This window comes from Drosophila novamexicana, unplaced genomic scaffold (assembly GCF_003285875.2).
Source record: "Drosophila novamexicana strain 15010-1031.04,08,12 unplaced genomic scaffold, DnovRS2.1 tig00000820-arrow-pilon, whole genome shotgun sequence".
NCBI lineage: Eukaryota > Metazoa > Arthropoda > Insecta > Diptera > Drosophilidae > Drosophila > Drosophila novamexicana.
Genome location: NW_020824828.1, coordinates 1942844 through 1967698, shown reverse-complemented (window position 1 = coordinate 1967698; position 24855 = coordinate 1942844). Strand labels below are relative to the sequence as shown.

At 39.5% G+C, this 24855-nt stretch overlaps 1 protein-coding gene across 2 annotated transcripts; it reads right to left on the bottom strand.

Annotated features, from left to right (window-relative positions):
- Positions 1-828: 828 nt before the first annotated feature.
- LOC115764281 (dynein light chain 1, cytoplasmic) lies at positions 829-24600 on the bottom strand. 2 transcript variants are annotated; one of them, XM_030707211.1, is made up of 3 exons: positions 24505-24600; positions 18463-18623; positions 829-1008 (listed from the first exon to the last, which is right to left on the bottom strand). In XM_030707211.1, exons 2-3 carry the CDS (start codon positions 18568-18570, stop codon positions 847-849), a joined length of 270 nt encoding a protein of 89 aa, XP_030563071.1. In that variant the 5' UTR covers positions 18571-18623; positions 24505-24600; the 3' UTR covers positions 829-846. The 2 variants fall into 2 exon arrangements, with proteins under 2 accessions (XP_030563071.1, XP_030563072.1); XM_030707212.1 differs by lacking the exon at positions 24505-24600 and having other exon boundaries at positions 18463-18643.
- Between the last annotated feature and the right edge of the window lie 255 nt (positions 24601-24855).

Sequence of the window (24855 nt, the reverse complement as noted above, 5' to 3'; positions counted from 1 at the left end):
TGGTAATGCCTAGCAGTTGTATAAATGTGTGTATGTGTTCGTGTGTGTTTATGTGTGTGTGCCTATTGTATTATGTTTTATTTAGCTCCTACGACTTTGGGCGGCCTTCAAAGAAAAGCTGTACAGGTTGCGATAGCTACTGCAACAGCAACTGCTTCAGATGATGTCTGTCGGTGGAAGAGACGGCGGAGACGGCGGCTCTGGCGATTCAGCTGATGACGTCGCAAGATGCTGCTGCTGCTGTTGCTGCTGCTCCTGCTCCTGCTCCTGCTGCTCCTGCAGCTGCTGCTGATACTCAGCCTCCTCCATTTCGGCGCGTAGGCAACTGCTGCAACTGGTTGCATCGCTGTCCTCCACTATGGTGTCATTATCATCCTCTTCAACATTGTCATCTTGCTCTGGATCTGGATCCTGCTCATGTTCGTGTTCGTGTTCTTGTTCCTGCTCCTCCGCATACTCAACGTAATGTTGCATCACGTTTGGTAATGCCAGTTCCTCGAGATCCAGTTCCATGTCTTCAAATGACTCTTGTTGTTCTAACTGTTGTTGCTGCTGCTGTTCCATTAACTCCTCATCGTTGTCAACCGCTGATGTTGTTGCCTGCTGCAGCTGCTGATGCTGATGCTGCTGCTGCTGCTCCTGCTCCACCTCCTCGTCCTCCCCATGCTCCACTTCCATCTGCACATCTAAATCCCCTGTCTGTTGTTGCTGCTGCTGCCCCTCCCGCTGCGCTTCAGCAGCTGCAGCTGCAGCTGACGCTTCCTCTTGTTGTAAACGTTGCTGCTGCTGCTGCTGCTGTTGCTCCTCCAGCCTCCTGACCACCACTTCATCCGACTCGACAATACTTTAACCGCTCTTAAACAATAAAATGGCCACCTGGCCCAAATAAAAGTATATGAAATGGCGCGTCTCGTGTGTCACATACGATCCAAAGTTGCGGCCCACAATGCAATGCCATGTGGGATTGTATTTCTTGTCGAATTCCTTCTTGATATAAGCCGCAATATCCTGCAAAAAGAATAGAGAGCGACATATTAGTAATTGCTTCAAGTGGCTGCTATCAAACTAGGAAACAACTCTTAAAAACAGCAAAATCCAAAACCAACACAGAAAACCAACCGACCACCATTTCATCCTTCCAACAGCTTCACCCTTCCTCCGCTCGTAACGCACGCGGCAAGCCAAACCTGTGTGTGACCTCAAAAACTGGTTGGAAGGGGGGGTAGGCTTCGGGGCGAGGCGGGGTAAACGGGAAATACCAAAAAGTTTTCTGTGTTAATGAGTTAGTTGAGGTTGTTCTTGTTGTTGTTGTTGTTTACATTGCCTTTGGCTGGTTGGTTAGCAATATTCGGTGTAGCACACTTAGCAGCGCACAGTTTGAGCACCACTGGACCGACACACACACACACACACACAGATGTGTGAACTTGTGTAATTTCGAATGCAGCGGCAAATTGGCAAATGCCAAAGGTCATTGCCAGTCGTGTTGATGGCTAAAGCCAGGGTTACACAAACAGACGACACACGAACAGGCAAAAAAAAAAAAAAAAAATTGACAAAAGAGAAACAAGAGTGCTTCAGTCTAAAGCCCCCGACTGCAAGATACCCTGGACTGAGCGTCTAGCTGTCGTTACAAACATTCTAGCTTCCTTCTATACATACTCACACAAAAGTTTCTTGTACAACATCTTCCCTATGCCCCAGACTATGGACAAAGCGTTCTTGATTAACTTCGGTGTTTATAGTCCGATCACTATGAAATTTACAATGCTCAAAAATGGTTGATAAAAGTGCGAAAATACTAAGGCGCAAGGCTCTATCTTTAATGAAAAAGGTGTTATATTCCTAATCTGAATTCACAAAACGAGTTTTGTATCAATATTAATGTTAATCGATATTGTGAAAATGGGGTAAGATGTGGAAGATTATACATCTCATTTAAACTTCACACAGCAGGACAGACAGACACACAGACATGGCCACAACGAATCAGTTGCTTCTCGTGATCATTTATGGGTTCCTTTTCTTCTGCCTGTTACAAACATTTGCACACAACCATGATAACCCTTTCAACCATTGAACTAATGGTATAACGCGACCGATATTTAAAAAGTCTGTTGAAAGTATTTCGATTATTTTAAGCTTAGTTTAAAAAAGGCCGACAAAAACATAATATTATCTCGAATATTTACAAAATAAAACAAATAAGTTTACAAAATCGAATGATTCGTATTTCACAATAGAATGCGCCGGATACATCGAACATATTCACGTATGATAAAAAAAGACTCTGCTAACAACACGAATCAACCGTTTACAATAATTGAAAATAGATGAAAACTCAAAGAACTTAAAGCAATCGCCAAGTTTTCGCTTTTACAATAGTTGAGGGAACAGATTTGCGGGTTTAGCGAATGGGAAATTGTGGAAGAGAAGCGAGGAGACAAAACTTGACAACAAATGCGTCGTGCCAAGTTGTAAACTTAACCCAATGACCTCAAAAGGAAACCTAGAACAAAACAAATTCAAAAGGCTTTTGTGACAATGGTGAATGTTAAACCTAAACTGCCCCGCAAATACATATACCCTCCTCTGGCATGCCACCCATTCGAAGACATGATCGCTATAAAGTTATTTCTAAGTTTTCTTTAGTTTTGTTCTTGTTTTTGTTTTGTTGCTATTATATCGTGTCGTGTCAAACGACAATATTGCGTTGACTGTTTTATACATTCAATTGGGGCTCACTAAATACACGTCCAGGTGCACGGAAGGGCCCCAGAGAGGGTAGGGACTTAAAGGCCCCAGCAACGTCAAGCAATTTGTTTTGGCAACGCCAAAAAATTGAACACACACACAACTTGCTCGGCTTAGAGCAGCAAGCAAAGGTAGCACGTCCCACCATCAAAGTTATCCACACATGCAACACAATCTACCTGTGCCTAGACATACATATGTAGCTCCTACAAAATGCAGCTTGGAATTTTCGGGCACAAATAGCACAAATGTATTAAGACTTAACAGTCATATCAAGTATTCAAAATGATGAAAAACAGACTCTTCGTGAGAATAGCTACAAGCTTTCAAATTCTCCGTACATATCTGCAAAAATATACACATATCACATATCATTGCCCTGCTATTTTAAGTATTATTTGTTTTATTCTGAAGTCAATCGCAACAAAATGTTCCGCTGAAAGCTTTAGACTATTTGCCCATTATATCATTAATAGATTTAACAATATCGTATCGTATCGGTTGGTTTCCAAAGTCTGGCCAAAAACACTCTGCGCTATATAAGAACAATATTTATTTATATATATTCAAAGGATGTCGAGCTGAGTGGAGCAGCGCCTGCCTGCCAGGCGTACGGGTGAGCGAGGGGGGACTTCACGGATATATTTGGCCGCATATTGATTAAACATTTGGCCACGCAAAATGTTTTACCCCAACCAGCAATCCAATATATTCGGCGACACACAAAAATAAATCAAGCAGAAATCATCATAAATGAATTGCAGGTAATGGAAAAGAAAATGGAAAAATAAATATTAAAAAAAAAAAAAACTAATTAAATTTATTTTTAAATAAGCCAAACGCAAACGATGCGGAAAAATTGATTTAATTTGGCTTAGTTCGTTTGGTTTTTGCTGGTTTGTTTGCTTTGTTAGCCTCGCTCTGGCTTATTTTGGGGATTTTGTCTTTAAATCGCTGCCACAGCCAAGGCAAAGCACACGAACACACCGCCCCCCCCCCCCCCCCCCCCACACACACACAAGCAGAAGCACCCCCCTCCCCCCACCACCCTTTGACAGATAGAACTTAAGCCGCTCGAAAGGTTGAGCGGCCCTAAAAATATATACATATAAAGCACATAATTTGCTCTGCTCTGCCGTGTGTATGTATTCGGTGCGTGTGTGCGAGTGTGTGTGTGTGTGTGCCCATTTACCCCTTGTGTAATGGTGTGCTAGTTGCGTATCTATTGGATACCAAGTTATTGCTTTTTTGTGTTTGCCACTTTGTTGGCCTTTTGTTCAAATAAAATGCATTTTCGCTTAATAAAATTAAGGTAAGGAGGTTATAAAGATTTTCCCTTGTGTCAATCAATCAAATTAAGATTAAAAAACCATGATAAGAGAGAAGGACAATTATTCAATTGAACTTTGAAAACTTGTTAATGATAATTGATTAATATTGAACACATTATTTATATAAAAACAAGTAAGAGGTTCTAGTCGGGAGCTCCCGACTAGGGGATACCCTGAACCCTCTTCTTCCAACATCAAATGCATATACATATTCTATTTTAGGAGCTATATGTCAAGTTTGGTGACTCTAGCTCCTATTATTTACCAAAATTGCCCAAAAAACAGGATATCGATAAAGATTTTTATCGATTGCTTGGAAACGGAGTAAGTTATCGATTATCGGAAAAAACTCGATCTGCGCGGGAGCCAGGAGCATCTTCATCTAAAATTTCCCTAGCTCATATAGGTTCTGAGATCCTTGCGTTCATACATACGGAAGGACGGACGGACGGACAGACAGACAGACGGACATGGCTAGATCGATTCAGCTATTTATACTGATCAAGAATATATATACTTTATGGGGTCGGAGTTGCTTCCTTCTGCCTGTTACATACATTTGGCTTTCGCACAAATACAATATACCCTTATATCCATTTTTAATGGGTTCAGGGTATAAAAAGCCAAACTTCGAGAAAATCGGATGAGATTTGGCCGAGATATGGGGATAGTACATTTTGACCCATGTCTATATACGAATCTTGGGGTAAGATTTGGACATGAATTCGACTAAAAATCGATGTCGAGATTTGAATGCCACATTAATCTAGAGGGAAACCCATGAAGAAAAAGCCAAACTTCGTGAAAATCGGATGAGATTTGGCCGAGATATGGGGGTGGTACATTTTGACCCATGTCTATATACGAATCTTGGGGTAAGATTTGGACATGAATTTCGACCAAAAAATCGGTGTCGAGATTTGAATGCCACATTAATCTAGAGGGAAAACCATGAAGAAAAAGCCAAACTTCGTGAAAATCGGATGAGATTTGACCGAGTTATGAGGGTGGTACATTTTTACCCATGTCTATATACTAATCTTGGGGTAAGATTTGGACATGCATTTCGACTAAAAATCGGTGGCGAGATTTGAATGCCAGATTAATCTAGGGGGAAAACCATGAAGAAAAAGCTAAACTTCGTGAAAATCGGATGAGATTTGACCGAGTTATGGGGGTGGTACATTTTGACCCATGTCTATATACGAATCTTTGGGTAAGATTTGGACATGAATTCGACTAAAAATAGATGTTCAGATTTGAATGCCAGATTAATCTAGAGGGAAAACCATGAAGAAAAAGGCAAACTTCGGGAAAATCGGATGAGATTTGGCCGAGATATGGGGGTGGTACATTTTGACCCATGTCTATATACGAATCTTGGGGTAAGATTTGGACATGCATTTCGACCAAAAAATCGGTGTTCAGATTTGAATGCCAGATTAATCTAGAGGGAAAACCATCAAGAAAAAGCCAAACTTCGTGAAAATCGGATGAGATTTGACCGAGTTATGGGGGTGGTAAATTTTGACCCATGTCTATATACGAATCTTGGGGTAAGATTTGGACATGAATTCGACTAAAAATCGATGTTCAGATTTGAATGCCAGATTAATCTAGAGGGAAAACCATGAAGAAAAAGCCACACTTCGAGAAAATCGGATGAGATTTGGCCGAGATATGGGGGTGATACATTTTGACCCATGTCTATATACGAATCTTGGGGTAAGATTTGGACATGAATTTCGACCAAAAAATCGGTGTCGAGATTTGAATGCCACATTAATCTAGAGGGAAAACCATGAAGAAAAAGCCAAACTTCGTGAAAATCGGATGAGATTTGGCCGAGATATGGGGGTGGTACATTTTGACCCATGTCTATATACGAATATTGGGGTAAGATTTGGACATGAATTTCGACCAAAAAATCGGTGGCGAGATTTGAATGCCAGATTAATCTAGAGCGAAAACCATGAAGAAAAAGCCAAACTTCGTGAAAATCGGATGAGATTTGACCGAGTTATGGGGGTGGTAAATTTTGACCCATGTCTATATACGAATCTTGGGGTAAGATTTGGACATGCATTTCGACCAAAAAATCGGTGTTCAGATTTGAATGCCAGATTAATCTAGAGGGAAAACCATCAAGAAAAAGCCAAACTTCGTGAAAATCGGATGAGATTTGGCCGAGATATGGGGATAGTACATTTTGACCCATGTCTATATACGAATCTTGGGGTAAGATTTGGACATGAATTCGACTAAAAATCGATGTCGAGATTTGAATGCCACATTAATCTAGAGGGAAACCCATGAAGAAAAAGCCAAACTTCGTGAAAATCGGATGAGATTTGGCCGAGATATGGGGGTGGTACATTTTGACCCATGTCTATATACGAATCTTGGGGTAAGATTTGGACATGAATTTCGACCAAAAAATCGGTGTCGAGATTTGAATGCCACATTAATCTAGAGGGAAAACCATGAAGAAAAAGCCAAACTTCGTGAAAATCGGATGAGATTTGGCCGAGATATGGGGGTGGTACATTTTGACCCATGTCTATATACGAATATTGGGGTAAGATTTGGACATGAATTTCGACCAAAAAATCGGTGGCGAGATTTGAATGCCAGATTAATCTAGAGCGAAAACCATGAAGAAAAAGCCAAACTTCGTGAAAATCGGATGAGATTTGACCGAGTTATGGGGGTGGTAAATTTTGACCCATGTCTATATACGAATCTTGGGGTAAGATTTGGACATGCATTTCGACCAAAAAATCGGTGTTCAGATTTGAATGCCAGATTAATCTAGAGGGAAAACCATCAAGAAAAAGCCAAACTTCGTGAAAATCGGATGAGATTTGGCCGAGATATGGGGGTGGTAAATTTTGACCCATGTCTATATACGAATCTTGGGGTAAGATTTGGACATGAATTCGACTAAAAATAGATGTTCAGATTTGAATGCCAGATTAATCTAGAGGGAAAACCATGAAGAAAAAGCCACACTTCGAGAAAATCGGATGAGATTTGGCCGAGATATGGGGGTGATACATTTTGACCCATGTCTATATACGAATCTTGGGGTAAGATTTGGACATGAATTTCGACCAAAAAATCGGTGTCGAGATTTGAATGCCAGATTAATCTAGAGGGAAAACCATGAAGAAAAAGCCAAACTTCGTGAAAATCGGATGAGATTTGACCGAGTTATGAGGGTGGTAAATTTTGACCCATGTCTACATACGAATCTTGGGGTAAGATTTGGACATTTCGACTAAAAATCGGTGTTCAGATTTGAATGCCAGATTAATCTAGAGGGAAAACCATGAAGAAAAAGCCAAACTTCGTGAAAATCGGATGAGATTTGGCCGAGATATGGGGGTGGTAAATTTTGACCCATGTCTATATACGAATCTTGGGGTAAGATTTGGACATGAATTTCGACCAAAAAATCGGTGTCGAGATTTGAATGCCACATTAATCTAGAGGGAAAACCATGAAGAAAAAGCCAAACTTCGTGAAAATCGGATGAGATTTGGCCGAGATATGGGGGTGGTACATTTTGACCCATGTCTATATACGAATATTGGGGTAAGATTTGGACATGAATTTCGACCAAAAAATCGGTGGCGAGATTTGAATGCCAGATTAATCTAGAGCGAAAACCATGAAGAAAAAGCCAAGCTTCGTGAAAATCGGATGAGATTTGACCGAGTTATGGGGGTGGTAAATTTTGACCCATGTCTATATACGAATCTTGGGGTAAGATTTGGACATGCATTTCGACCAAAAAATCGGTGTTCAGATTTGAATGCCAGATTAATCTAGAGGGAAAACCATCAAGAAAAAGCCAAACTTCGTGAAAATCGGATGAGATTTGGCCGAGATATGGGGGTGGTAAATTTTGACCCATGTCTATATACGAATCTTTGGATAATTTTGGACATGGATTTCGACTAAAAAATCGTTGTTCAGATTTGAATGCCAGATTAATCTAGAGGGAAAACCATGAAGAAAAAGGCAAACTTCGAGAAAATCGGATGAGATTTGGCCGAGATATGGGGGTGGTACATTTTGACCCATGTCTATTTACGAATCTTGGGGTAAGATTTGGACATGAATTTCGACCAGAAAATCGGTGTCGAGATTTGAATGCCACATTAATCTAGAGGGAAAACCATGAAGAAAAAGCCAAACTTCGAGAAAATCGGATGAGACTTGGCCGAGATATGGGGGTGGTAAATTTTGACCCATGTCTATATACGAATCTTGGGGTAAGATTTGGACATGAATTCGACTAAAAATAGATGTTCAGATTTGAATGCCAGATTAATCTAGAGGGAAAACCATGAAGAAAAAGCTACACTTCGAGAAAATCGGATGAGATTTGGCCGAGATATGGGGGTGATACATTTTGACCCATGTCTATATACGAATCTTGGGGTAAGATTTGGACATGAATTTCGACCAAAAAATCGGTGTCGAGATTTGAATGCCAGATTAATCTAGAGGGAAAACCATGAAGAAAAAGCCAAACTTCGTGAAAATCGGATGAGATTTGGCCGAGATATGGGGGTGGTACATTTTGACCCATGTCTATATACGAATCTTGGGGTAAGATTTGGACATGAATTTCGACCAAAATATCGGTGTCGAGATTTGAATGCCACATTAATCTAGAGGGAAAACCATGAAGAAAAAGCCAAACTTCGTGAAAATCGGATGAGATTTGACCGAGTTATGAGGGTGGTAAATTTTGACCCATGTCTACTTACGAATCTTGGGGTAAGATTTGGACATGAATTTCGACCAAAAAATCGATGTTCAGATTTGAATGCCAGATTAATCTAGAGGGAAAACCCTGAAGAAAAAGGCAAACTTCATGGAAATCGGATGCGATTTAACCGAGTTATGGGGGTGGTAAATTTTGATCCATGTCTATATACGAATCTTGGGGTAAGATTTGGACATGAATTTCGACTAAAAAATCGGTGTTCAGATTTGAATGCCAGATTAATCTAGAGGGAAAACCATGAAGAAAACGCCAAACTTCGTGAAAATCGGATGAGATTTGGCCGAGTTATGGGGGTGGTAAATTTTGACCCATGTCTATATACGAATCTTGGGGTAAGATTTGGACATGCATTTCGACTAAAAAATCGGTGTTCAGATTTGAATGCCAGATTAATCTAGAGGGAAAACCATCAAGAAAAAGCCAAACTTCGTGAAAATCGGATGAGATTTGACCGAGTTATGGGGGTGGTAAATTTTGACCCATGTCTATATACGAATCTTGGGGTAAGATTTGGACATGAATTTCGACCAAAAAATCGGTGGCGAGATTTGAATGCCAGATTAATCTAGAGGGAAAACCATGAAGAAAAAGCTAAACTTCGTGAAAATCGGATGAGATTTGACCGAGTTATGGGGGTGGTAAATTTTGACCCATGTCTATATACGAATCTTGGGGTAACATTTGGACATGAATTCGACTAAAAATCGATGTTCAGATTTGAATGCCAGATTAATCTAGAGGGAAAACCATGAAGAAAAAGCCAAACTTCGTGAAAATCGGATGAGATTTGACCGAGTTATGGGGGTGGTAAATTTTGACCCATGTCTATATACGAATCTTGGGGTAAGATTTGGACATGAATTCGACTAAAAATCAATGTTCAGATTTGAATGCCAGATTAATCTAGAGGGAAAACCATGAAGAAAAAGCTAAACTTCGTGAAAATCGGATGAGATTTGACCGAGTTATGGGGGTGGTAAATTTTGACCCATGTCTATATACGAATCTTGGGGTAAGATTTGGACATGAATTTCGACCAAAAAATCGGTGTCGAGATTTGAATGCCACATTAATCTAGAGGGAAAACCATGAAGAAAAAGCTAAACTTCGTGAAAATCGGATGAGATTTGACCGAGTTATGGGGGTGGTAAATTTTGACCCATGTCTATATACGAATCTTGGGGTAAGATTTGGACATGAATTCGACTAAAAATCGATGTTCAGATTTGAATGCCAGATTAATCTAGAGGGAAAACCATGAAGAAAAAGCTAAACTTCGTGAAAATCGGATGAGATTTGACCGAGTTATGGGGGTGGTAAATTTTGACCCATGTCTATATACGAATCTTGGGGTAAGATTTGGACATGCATTTCGACCAAAAATCGGTGTTCAGATTTGAATGCCAGATTAATCTAGAGGGAAAACCATCAAGAAAAAGCCAAACTTCGTGAAAATCGGATGAGATTTGACCGAGTTATGGGGGTGGTAAATTTTGACCCATGTCTATATACGAATCTTGGGGTAAGATTTGGACATGAATTCGACTAAAAATCGATGTCGAGATTTGAATGCCACATTAATCTAGAGGGAAAACCATGAAGAAAAAGCTAAACTTCGTGAAAATCGGATGAGATTTGACCGAGTTATGGGGGTGGTAAATTTTGACCCATGTCTATATACGAATCTTGGGGTAAGATTTGGACATGAATTTCGACCAAAAAATCGGTGTCGAGATTTGAATGCCACATTAATCTAGAGGGAAAACCATGAAGAAAAAGCTAAACTTCGTGAAAATCGGATGAGATTTGACCGAGTTATGGGGGTGGTAAATTTTGACCCATGTCTATATACGAATCTTGGGGTAAGATTTGGACATGAATTCGACTAAAAATCGATGTTCAGATTTGAATGCCAGATTAATCTAGAGGGAAAACCATGAAGAAAAAGCCAAACTTCGTGAAAATCGGATGAGATTTGACCGAGTTATGGGGGTGGTAAATTTTGACCCATGTCTATATACGTGTCTATATACGAATCTTGGGGTAAGATTTGGACATGAATTCGACTAAAAATCGATGTTCAGATTTGAATGCCAGATTAATCTAGAGGGAAAACCATCAAGAAAAAGCCAAACTTCGTGAAAATCGGATGAGATTTGACCGAGTTATGGGGGTGATACATTTTGACCCATGTCTATATACGAATCTTGGGGTAAGATTTGGACATGAATTTCGACCAAAAAATCGGTGTCGAGATTTGAATGCCAGATTAATCTAGAGGGAAAACCATGAAGAAAAAGCCAAACTTCGTGAAAATCGGATGAGATTTGGCCGAGATATGGGGGTGGTACATTTTGACCCATGTCTATATACGAATCTTGGGGTAAGATTTGGACATGAATTTCGACCAAAATATCGGTGTCGAGATTTGAATGCCACATTAATCTAGAGGGAAAACCATGAAGAAAAAGCCAAACTTCGTGAAAATCGGATGAGATTTGACCGAGTTATGAGGGTGGTAAATTTTGACCCATGTCTACTTACGAATCTTGGGGTAAGATTTGGACATGAATTTCGACCAAAAAATCGATGTTCAGATTTGAATGCCAGATTAATCTAGAGGGAAAACCCTGAAGAAAAAGGCAAACTTCATGGAAATCGGATGCGATTTAACCGAGTTATGGGGGTGGTAAATTTTGATCCATGTCTATATACGAATCTTGGGGTAAGATTTGGACATGAATTTCGACTAAAAAATCGGTGTTCAGATTTGAATGCCAGATTAATCTAGAGGGAAAACCATGAAGAAAACGCCAAACTTCGTGAAAATCGGATGAGATTTGGCCGAGTTATGGGGGTGGTAAATTTTGACCCATGTCTATATACGAATCTTGGGGTAAGATTTGGACATGCATTTCGACTAAAAAATCGGTGTTCAGATTTGAATGCCAGATTAATCTAGAGGGAAAACCATCAAGAAAAAGCCAAACTTCGTGAAAATCGGATGAGATTTGACCGAGTTATGGGGGTGGTAAATTTTGACCCATGTCTATATACGAATCTTGGGGTAAGATTTGGACATGAATTTCGACCAAAAAATCGGTGGCGAGATTTGAATGCCAGATTAATCTAGAGGGAAAACCATGAAGAAAAAGCTAAACTTCGTGAAAATCGGATGAGATTTGACCGAGTTATGGGGGTGGTAAATTTTGACCCATGTCTATATACGAATCTTGGGGTAACATTTGGACATGAATTCGACTAAAAATCGATGTTCAGATTTGAATGCCAGATTAATCTAGAGGGAAAACCATGAAGAAAAAGCCAAACTTCGTGAAAATCGGATGAGATTTGACCGAGTTATGGGGGTGGTAAATTTTGACCCATGTCTATATACGAATCTTGGGGTAAGATTTGGACATGAATTCGACTAAAAATCAATGTTCAGATTTGAATGCCAGATTAATCTAGAGGGAAAACCATGAAGAAAAAGCTAAACTTCGTGAAAATCGGATGAGATTTGACCGAGTTATGGGGGTGGTAAATTTTGACCCATGTCTATATACGAATCTTGGGGTAAGATTTGGACATGAATTTCGACCAAAAAATCGGTGTCGAGATTTGAATGCCACATTAATCTAGAGGGAAAACCATGAAGAAAAAGCTAAACTTCGTGAAAATCGGATGAGATTTGACCGAGTTATGGGGGTGGTAAATTTTGACCCATGTCTATATACGAATCTTGGGGTAAGATTTGGACATGAATTCGACTAAAAATCGATGTTCAGATTTGAATGCCAGATTAATCTAGAGGGAAAACCATGAAGAAAAAGCTAAACTTCGTGAAAATCGGATGAGATTTGACCGAGTTATGGGGGTGGTAAATTTTGACCCATGTCTATATACGAATCTTGGGGTAAGATTTGGACATGAATTTCGACCAAAAAATCGGTGTCGAGATTTGAATGCCACATTAATCTAGAGGGAAAACCATGAAGAAAAAGCTAAACTTCGTGAAAATCGGATGAGATTTGACCGAGTTATGGGGGTGGTAAATTTTGACCCATGTCTATATACGAATCTTGGGGTAAGATTTGGACATGAATTCGACTAAAAATCGATGTTCAGATTTGAATGCCAGATTAATCTAGAGGGAAAACCATGAAGAAAAAGCTAAACTTCGTGAAAATCGGATGAGATTTGACCGAGTTATGGGGGTGGTAAATTTTGACCCATGTCTATATACGAATCTTGGGGTAAGATTTGGACATGAATTTCGACCAAAAAATCGGTGTCGAGATTTGAATGCCACATTAATCTAGAGGGAAAACCATGAAGAAAAAGCTAAACTTCGTGAAAATCGGATGAGATTTGGCCGAGTTATGGGGGTGGTAAATTTTGACCCATGTCTATATACGAATCTTGGGGTAAGATTTGGACATGAATTCGACTAAAAATCGATGTTCAGATTTGAATGCCAGATTAATCTAGAGGGAAAACCATGAAGAAAAAGCCAAACTTCGTGAAAATCGGATGAGATTTGACCGAGTTATGGGGGTGGTAAATTTTGACCCATGTCTATATACGAATCTTGGGGTAAGATTTGGACATGAATTCGACTAAAAATCGATGTTCAGATTTGAATGCCAGATTAATCTAGAGGGAAAACCATCAAGAAAAAGCCAAACTTCGTGAAAATCGGATGAGATTTGACCGAGTTATGGGGGTGGTAAATTTTGACCCATGTCTATATACGAATCTTGGGGTAAGATTTGGACATGAATTTCGACCAAAAAATCGGTGGCGAGATTTGAATGCCAGATTAATCTAGAGGGAAAACCATGAAGAAAAAGCTAAACTTCGTGAAAATCGGATGAGATTTGACCGAGTTATGGGGGTGGTAAATTTTGACCCATGTCTATATACGAATCTTGGGGTAAGATTTGGACATGAATTTCGACCAAAAAATCGATGTTCAGATTTGAATGCCAGATTAATCTAGAGGGAAAACCCTGAAGAAAAAGGCAAACTTCATGGAAATCGGATGCGATTTAACCGAGTTATCGGGGTGGTAAATTTTGATCCATGTCTATATACGAATCTTGGGGTAAGATTTGGACATGAATTTCGACTAAAAAATCGGTGTTAAGATTTGAATGCCAGATTAATCTAGAGGGAAAACCATGAAGAAAACGCCAAACTTCGTGAAAATCGGATGAGATTTGGCCGAGTTATGGGGGTGGTACATTTTGACCCATGTCTATATACGAATCTTGGGGTAAGATTTGGACATGCATTTCGACTAAAAAATCGGTGTTCAGACTTGAATGCCAGATTAATCTAGAGGGAAAACCATCAAGAAAAAGCCAAACTTCGTGAAAATCGGATGAGATTTGACCGAGTTATGGGGGTGGTAAATTTTGACCCATGTCTATATACGAATCTTGGGGTAAGATTTGGACATGAATTTCGACCAAAAAATCAGTGGCGAGATTTGAATGCCAGATTAATCTAGAGGGAAAACCATGAAGAAAAAGCTAAACTTCGTGAAAATCGGATGAGATTTGACCGAGTTATGGGGGTGGTAAATTTTGACCCATGTCTATATACGAATCTTGGGGTAAGATTTGGACATGAATTCGACTAAAAATCGATGTTCAGATTTGAATGCCAGATTAATCTAGAGGGAAAACCATGAAGAAAAAGCTAAACTTCGTGAAAATCGGATGAGATTTGACCGAGTTATGGGGGTGGTAAATTTTGACCCATGTCTATATACGAATCTTGGGGTAAGATTTGGACATGAATTTCGACCAAAAAATCGGTGTCGAGATTTGAATGCCACATTAATCTAGAGGGAAAACCATGAAGAAAAAGCTAAACTTCGTGAAAATCGGATGAGATTTGACCGAGTTATGGGGGTGGTAAATTTTGACCCATGTCTATATACGAATCTTAGGGTAAGATTTAGACATGAATTTCGACCAAAAAATCGGTGTCGAGATTTGAATGCCACATTAATCTAGAGGGAAAACCATGAAGAAAAGGCCAAACTTCGTGAAAATCGGATGAGATTTGACCGAGTTATGGAGGTGGTAAATTTTGACCCATGTCTATATACGAATCTTTGGGTAATTTTGGACATGGATTTCGACTAAAAAATCGTTGTTCAGATTTGAATGCCAGATTAATCTAGGAAAAATCCTGTATCATATATATATTCTATTTTAGAAGCTATATGTCAAGTTCTTATTATTTACCAAAATTGCCCAAAAAACAGGATATCGGTATTATCGATATCGATTATCCACATTATGATGATTGCCTGAACCAAACCTTAACTCCGGTTTAGTTGGATAAAGAAGAGCCCTGCCTAGAGCGAAACCTGGACCGTACCATATTTGCAATAGCAAAAGTGAAATATCTTAACATAAAAAACTGTTTTTAATAAATAAAAACATGTAAATATAATTAAATTAATTTTTAATTAATTAAATTGCATTGCCAAAGTAGTATAAGGCATATTTATTTTCAAATTATTAACATACCCAACATAATTATCGAATATAATGCATTTAACACAAGATACACTCACACACACACATACATTCACAAACACAACACAGCATGAAACATGACACTATTTTATTATTCTTATTATTAATATTACTGCTATTATCATGCATTAAGAACAAACAAAAGCTATGACAAACAAAGGCAATCAATCGCGCTCTCGACTCCATACGTACGCACAAGCACACACACACTCACACACACTTGTTGTCTGTCTGCCTGGATGTGTGTGTGCGTGCGTGTGCTTCGGTGCGTGCGTGCATGCGTATGTACATATGTATGCGTTTTATGGCATATATTTTATTTATAGCAACGAGAGGCAGGCGACGGCGGGCAGTTTGTGGGCGTAATAGCTGTGCGTGCCTCGTTAGACTAATACACACACAAACACAAACTCACACACACACACACACACACACACACACACACACACACACACACACACACACACACAAACAAAACCACTGACAACTATGTAAGCAGCAGTGAAAAATCTGTAGCATACTTTCCGGAGGGGCGCGCATCGCAATGATGTTTTTTCCTTTTAACTACTCAATTAGCAGACGCACACACTCATACACACACACAACCACATACACACACACACACCCACACTCAACAACCCCTGCAATTGCTTGCTGTGATTTCTCTAGCTCTCGCCCTCTCTTCTCTTTTCTTCTCTTTCTCTCTCTCTCTCTTTCTCTGTCTCTCTCGCTAGCAATGCCTTCTGTTCTCAAGGCCTTGCCTTGGCACCTGCCATTGGCATTGACAGAGGCAACCAGACCCACAACGAGACCCAGACCCGTAGCTCAGGCCCACGCCCACGCCAACGCCCCCGCCGACGCCCACATCCAGGCCCGCAACCGGCACTGACCAGGACATAGGGGACAGCTAGTAGCATCGATAGATGCCTTATTTGGTTGCCTTCAGCGCATGTCTATTGATTATTTCCATTCATTTTAGCTGCTAGATTATTATTCTATTTCTTGTTGCCCAAGCTTATATTAATTCCTGCCCTTGACCAGGGCCAACAGACACGCACACAAACTTGTTGGCCAACTAGATGAGCTCTGAGCATTTAATGATGATGTCCGGTTATCGTTTTGCCAAAAATCGCAACAAGAGGCTGCATCATGTTTTGCATTCAGCTTCATTCATCCTTTCAGTCTGGGCAAAATGGTTGCCAAGGAATTATGCACAAGTCAGAAGAAGCTTGAAGCGCACTCAACATCAACAATGCTTCAAATTAACAATCCATCCAAATAGGATTAGGACCTGGATGCAAACTAACACAGCTTTTTTAAAGCACTAGTTACCAGGTACGCCCAACAGCCGCCCACTAGCCTTGGATTCGAACCGTTATCTGCCTTGTTCAGCTGCCTGAACGACTCAGAGAAAACTATAAATTCAAATGTTTTTCAGAAGTTTTCCTCATCATTTCTTGTTAAACTTGTAAATATACTCTTGAACAGTATCAATAGCCAAGTCGCAAATCTGTTTGTGCAATCTAATTCCTGCTTCTTTGACATGTATTTGGCTCCTTTTCCTTTTCATATTAAATTCATGAATAATTTATTATATTGAACTCAGCTTGACATTTACAATGATATTACGTTTGCAACTGCCAAAAAGAGATACCAATTATATGACTAGACTTTTTATTACATTCAGCATTTCGAGCGAGTTAAGAAGTAAATCTCTTTAATTGCACCAACTATAATCAGAGTCCATATTCCAGCCTCCTTAGAGCTTTAACGAAGCATACACTTGTCAATTATATGAATGCTAGCAGAAATTCCCCGGCCTAGCCCGTTCATATTTTAGATATAACCTTTTCACGCATTTCCCACTCGTGGAAAATATAAATTTATTCGTACTATCATAAGTTTCGTTTAATATAAATATAACTTTCTCTCAAATTAACTTTCTTAAAGATCGTCAACGAGTGGAAACGTGTGAAACACTTTCACGAAGATCCTTGGATATGAGCTTAAGCGCGAAACATCACCCCCATTTCCACGAAAGGGGAATGGTTTTGGCAGAAAGTGTGGAAACACTTCTCAAATGAATAACCGATCGGAAAGTGAGCAACGAAAAAGTTGTGATATTCCCTTCTGTCGCGATTTTCCTGCACTTTGCCAGAATCTTGCCTTGAAGGACATTAGCTAACTTCAGTACAAATTGAAGCTTCCCATTTTCTTACGGCTTGTACTGTGCCTTACTTTTACTCTTCCCAGTTCTAAGAAACACACAGAGATAAACTCAGAATTCACACGTAATACGTTGCAGTAAGTTTGGGCCTTTAATTTTCATTTTGATTTTCAATTACATGCGACTTTCCAATCAATTATGCGAAAAGTTATTTAAAACCTTTTGTCGGTAAGACGTAATGTTCGACAATTTTCAGTGAAATGTCACAGACAATATCAATAAGAGAAAATTGTGAAACTGGCAAAAAGTGCGTCAATTGCACAAATATAAACTCTGTATTCACATTAAACACCCACGTGAGCATACAACAGCGTAGTTGAACCGGCTTTGGGTTTCTGCGTCATTTTCTGTGTGCGTCAAATGTGACCCAAATGTCTTTCAGCTCTCAGATTTCAAAGGGTCCGGGATTTGTTGATGCTAAAATTGTCTGGGTATTTACGCACATGCACATATTACGCAAATGCTCATAATTTGATGGTCGGATGCACAACACGCTGTGCACAAGTATTTTTAATCTGTCACTAAGCCAAATGCGTGCGTTTTTAGTCTTTAAATGTGTACATTGAATAATGGTGAAAGGAAATGGATAACTTTCCAGCAATATTATCTGTATTTTGCATGAATTCAAATATATAATCGCTTTTCCTTACAACGGCAACTCAGAAGGCATAGGAAAGGGATAGGAAAGCGATATTATCGGACTCTTCTAGTACATTGTATTCGAATGCAACATTAATAAATATGTTGTTGCCGTCGATCTTATTTATTATATTTTTGTTCATCTTAACTTACCTTCTCAATGTTGTACTTCTCGAGGGCTTGAGTCGCGCAATCGACAGCATCCTGCTGCATCTCCTCGCTCATATCAGCATTCTTAATGACAGCTTTGCGATCAGACATCTTTGCGTGCTTGTTTTACTGATGTAGTTCTCTTGAAAGGGCTTTCTTTGCGTCTGCAATTAAAAAGAAGAACAGAAATTGCACTCTGTGTGGGTAGTGCAAGTATTTCAGATTTCATTAGTCCAGTGTTGCATACATTTTGGGGCAGAGGGGGTCAGGTAAGGAAACTGCGTTCATTAAGCTGTGCACTTCAACAGACACACGGCAACATCACGCAACAGTGGCTGTCATTGTAATCAAATTCTTAATAAAGTTATGGACAGACATACACACACACACACACGCGCTCGCACGCAAGACATAGAGACGAAAACGGGCACACATGCACACATGACGCACGCGCAGTTTTCCATAAAGCACTGCATACTTTTGTGGGCGGGCGACAATGCGCAACGCTGGCAATTTAATTATGAACGACAACAGCGCTACAACATTGCAAATCAAATATCAAGAGGAGCAGACCAAGAGCTCTGGACAACGACAGCAGCAGCCGCAACCGCAGCCAAGGCAGAAACAGCGCAGAACAAAACACGTATTAATGAGCAGAAGACAACCCCCTCCCACCACCCAAACACACACACACGCACACACACACACAAACATCAATTAGCAACGAATGAGTGAAGAGCAGCAGCAGCAGCAACAGTGCGAGATGCGCAACGAATGCTGCGATAACAGATTGTGGGCCAGTAAGAGCACATACCATGGCCTTGGCAACTGCTGCTGCAGCCAAGGACAAAGAGAGAGAGAGAGAGGGTGAGCGAGAGAGAGAGAGACAGCGAGAGAGGAAGAGAGAGAGAGAGCAAGAGCAAAGCCGACTATTGCTAATTCAAATTCAATGCAACGGCAAAAACTGAATATTGCATGAGCTATGCTCGTGATGTTGTTATTGCTGTTCGTTGGTGTTATTAGTATTGTTGTTGTTGTTGTTGCTGCTGTTGTTGTTGTTGCTGTTGTGTTGTTATTGTTGCTGTTTTTCCTGTTATTGTTTGTTTTGTTCCTCCGTATTGTGTAGGATTATAAGCCAGCATCCATGGTAAAACAACGTAAACAAAAACAAAAATGCAATTTCCCAATGCGCCAACATGCAGCAAAATAACCATGTTATTAACCAAAAACCTATTAAAACTAGAGCTACGCGAAGAACTAGAACATAATCATATTGCATGCCCCTTTTAATTGCGTTGATGCGATCTAACACAAACAATATTATAGAACTCGAAAGGATACGGGTGAAATTTGAGCTTAGAACTGACGCCTTCGAATCTCTATATATAAAAATGTTTGTCCCGAATGACTTGGTTCTCTATTCGATGCACTGACTGACTGACTGACTGAATGAATGAATAAATGACTAACTGACTGACTGACTGACTGAATGGATGAATAAATGACTGACTGACTGACTGTCTGACTGACTGTCTGACTGACTGACTGACTAAATGAATGAATGAATAAATGACTGACTGGCTGAATAACTGACTGAATGACTGACTGATTGACCGACTGACGGACGGACTGACTGACTGACTGAATGAATAAATGTATGAATAAATGACGGACTGACTGACTGACTGAATGTATGAATAAATGACTGACTGACTGATTGACTGACTGACTGACTGAATGAATGAATGAATGACTGACTAACTGACTGAAAGAATGAATGTATGAATAAATGACTGACTGACTGACTGAATGTACGAATAAATGACTGACTGACTGACTGATTGATTGATTGACTGACTGACTGACTGACTGACTGAATGACGATTACTGATCAACGCACAGCACAAGCCGTAAGATCTTCAAAGCTGTAATTCGTACTGATAGGAAGCTTCCATTCCTTACTTAAATCTCAACCTCAAAGATTGTATGCAAAAACCCTTAAAACAATAAACTTAGCCAAATTATTTTGGTTTTTGTTTTATTTTATTGTTTTGCCATTTACAAGCATATCATATGTATTTCAGGCAAGACCAAATCAGTCGATTCAGAAAAGTAATTGGCAAAGCGCAGAGTTGAGGGTTTTACCTTACAAAAAGACAGAATATTTGTCCTAATTCACAACAAACAGAAATGTTTTCTTTTGAGCAATTGAGCAAAACTAATCAAAGCAATAAGAGCTGTAATGAGGAGCCAATGTGGAATATGTTAAATATGTTAGCTATCGATGTGATGCACATATTAGCGGACATGCCAACGTGAATGCGTAGACAGGAGTAGAAGCCTACTTTTAAAAATTGACAATATACTCGAAACATTTGCGAAACCAACTATGATAGAATGCGAATAGAAAGGCTTCGGGAAATCAAATATTGAAATATATATATATCTCATAGAGTCCTGTGCATCGATATTTTTGATCCTTCATGTTGCGACACACGCTTCCATTTCGAATTGCAATCAAGCGGATACTGCTCCATAACTTCACTCCAATTATTTATATGTTATTTGTGTCTGCTCATGTGTGTTGCCATATGCCACAATTGATTTTTGTGCTTCTGTACTATTCTGCAGAATAGCCAATCTACTGTGCTTGTCAAACTGATTATGGTTAATGCAATGCGCTAATTGAATTTTAGCCCACTTGACTGGGTCACATTGATCGAATCATGTTGCCAATTCACGTGAATGTTTGGACCAACTGGCATGCTTATGTTTGAGCCATATATGCTCCTGTTTAAAGCTTCTATCAACTACTCCAGGAATATAAAAGATGGGAGCAGTAAAGTGTTGTGAAACTTATTAAGCTGCAGACCTTAAAGGAAGCTCGACAGTAGTACAACCACCTGCAAAGCTCGAAACGGCGACGAGTTCTTAAGCCAATTTATACTTATATTTATAGAAACTGGATTAAAGCTACTTTGAATTCATAATTCTGACGTTGTTTGCTTGTCTCCCGTTTATTTTAATTTCGGATTTTCCCACCCAGCGACCAACAACAAGCTATTTGAATTCTCAACCAACTGCGTAAGCTTTTCATAAAAAGGCCAGTTGGTAAAAATAGATGGTCACGTATTTTGCCAGAAACGGACTTATGCAAAAGTTATCCCGATGTGGAAGCGTCTTCATGGAACCCCCCCAATTTCTTTTGAATCCAGCCGAGATCTCTGAGAGAGCACAGTCTGAAGTTCATCAGATGAAGTACAAGCCTGGATAGTTAGCAGCCAAATGTCAGTTGACCTTTTTGCTGTTATCGCATTTTATTATATTTAATTCTTATTTAAATAAATTACCTGTCTGTCTGTTAAGCGGAAAATGTATTTTGGTAAAAATATAACCGAACGTGACAACAAATGTGCACAATTCGCATTTGCAGTCATTTTGTTCGTTGACAATTAAGATTGGCTGTCACAGTGCACTTAAATAAAGGCATTTTATGGCAATTAATTAATTAAATTGAACTTTTCAAAACAAAAAACCAAATAATTTACCTTTTTGCCCCTCAGCTTCCATATAGTTTTCTAGTTGAATGCAAATGAGAGATGCCAAATTAATGGAGGGACAAAAAAAGAGCAGGCGGAAATGTTGCTAATAGTTTGCTGACTAACGAACTAACTGACTCATTGACAGCGCGGAGACAGGTTGGACAGGTGGGAAAGGGGGTGGGGGAGCGGTAAGAGAGTAGGTCAACTATGAAATGTAAAAAGTCGGCACACACACACACACACAGACACACACTCGCATACAAAGAGGCAAATTTGCCTTTGCCCATCCTCGCATTCTCGCCTTTTTCTCCTGCCATAATAAATTCATGGAAATTCATTTACGCGCAAAAAGGATGCAGCAATTGGCAGGCAGGAGGCAGCATTATGCAGCATGCAACAATGTGAGGCAAATGACGTAGACAGCCACAAGGCAGCAGAAAGCAGAGACAATGTGAGGGGGGTGGGCGGATGGGGGATGGGGGGGAATGGCAGCTCTCCTGATTAAGTCAATTAGAAATGCATTGAGAGTTGGACAAACGGAGACAGCTTGTTGATTACAAAGAGCGACAGCCAAATCGAAGTGCAATCTACGTAAACTGATCTGTGTGCGTGTGTGTGAGTGTACGTAATTGCATTTATGTGCGCGCATCAAATGACAGCTGTGCGTGTGTGTGTGTGTGTGCAGTCCCCCAACAAAGTATGCTACGAATTAATAAACAGACATCGTTACGAAATGCTGCAAATGCATGTCTGCTTATGTACATGCATTTTTCCAATTATCAGGTTTTCCCTGAAAATGAAGCTGTATTTAATTAACAATATTGCAATCTATACATTTTCTCATAACACCGACTTACGTAAGCCAATCGAGGGGAGAAGACACGGCAGGGAATTCTTTCGTATCTAAATAAAGTGAAATATCATATTTCGTCATATTTCAAAACTAATATCGATCGATTAATAAACATCGCCTATCGCATACCCTTGCCAATGATATTCTAATTAATTGACGAACTGTGAAAGCAAAGTAGATATCATTTCCAAATCCTTAATATATGAAGTATGCATATATTATCTTGATCATGATGACAACTCAAGTTGTCTGTCCGTCTTCATCTCATATCGTCAAAAAACATAGCTTGTGATCGTTTAGAAACGATATAAAGTCATTTTCTGCTTTAAAAACTAGTTTTTAGCTCTAATACTAGAATAATTGTATTTAGTTAAATACTGACATTTGGATTTGGAAAGATCAAATTTCCGTTAAGCTGGCAGGAGTTGGTAGAATTAGAAGGAGAGGGCCATATGCTTCCAGCTTAGTGCTCAATTTGACAACTGTGTGTGGGTGTACATTTGTGTGTGTGTGTGTGTGTGTGTGTGTGTGTGTGTGTGTGTGTGTGTGAGTCGCACTCCCACGACAATCAAGTTATCAAATCGGTTTGCTACAAAAGCTCTCAGCTCCATAATTACCTCTCAAGGCATGCTCGTAAATAAATGGTCAGATTTGGTAAAGAAAAAGCTTAAATATCTAAATCTGAAATAACAAATGACGTCAACTCGAAAACGGGCCTTTTATTTGATAATAAGCTACACACAATAGAGTTTAATGCGAATGCAACACTGATTCGATTCCTTTCTATTATGTTTTCGACTTTGCTTTATACTATTTCTGAATAGAAATAGTATAAAGCAAAGTCGAAAACATAATAGAAAGGAATCGAATCAGTGTTGAGTCAGTTTCTTGTTTTTTTTTTTTTGTTATTTTAAATATAGAATAGTGTTGAGTAGTGGCATAATAGAAGCGTATGAAAAGTAGTCGAAATGAGACCTGCTCCAAACAACATTTGGCCAATTGCGTGTTTTCGGCTTTAAATAGTGTTGTGTAGTGTCAACCTGCTGGCGCCATCTCTGGCTCCGGCCGGAAACTTATGCACCCAGATCCGAGCCCTTTCCCAAACAATCCATCATGCACTCACACGTACACACAATCATGCATATGCAAGTATGTCAAATTATTGCACAACTTAACTTAGAACTTTTCTCACGCGTCGAAACAATTCACTTACCTTAGTTATTGTTGTAAAGTAGCCGTTGTCTTTGGGAAGTTGCGCGCAATCATTTGCCGTATGCCAAGGCAAAAAGTTTTTTTTTCTATGCTTTTGGCGGCCTGGTAGCTAATTCAACAGCTGTTTACTAATTAAAGTAAATTTTCGAATTATCTCAGATAAAAAATGCGCAAAAAAAAATCTGTCCTAACCCATCAAACTGAATGCCGAATAGGAATGTGTGAGTATGTGTTTGTATGTGTGTGCGTGTGTGTGCTCGTGTGTGTGCATGTGTATGTATAATTTCCTTTTTGGCAATTTTGCACGCAATACAAATTTGGCACGCCGCGTTAAGCACTTAAGAACAAAAACAGGAACTTTAACAAAAATTAACAAAATATTATTGGCACACGAAAAGACTAAAAGGTGTGCTAGTTAATAAGAACATTTGTGTTTACCGCTAAGCGCACTCGTCGTGACTAAACTTCAAAAAACACTTTAGGTTGGGAACGCACTCTGTTGCGAGCTGCTTGCTTGCCTGTGTTGAACTGTTTCGATCGAATTGCAGCCGACAGACGCAGAGGTGCCCAAATGCCATCAGTGTAGGCGACATGCGAATTAGCTCAACGCTGATTGGCTGATCTTTGGCGGCGTCTGGCAGGCCGCTTCTGGCAGGCTGCGTCTGGCAGCAGTGTTGAAGATATTTGTAACGAATATTAACCATTTAACAAGTACTTTTCAAGTAGTTTTCAAAACTTATTTAAGTTTTAACGCACCAATGTGTATATAAACTCTAACTTATATATATT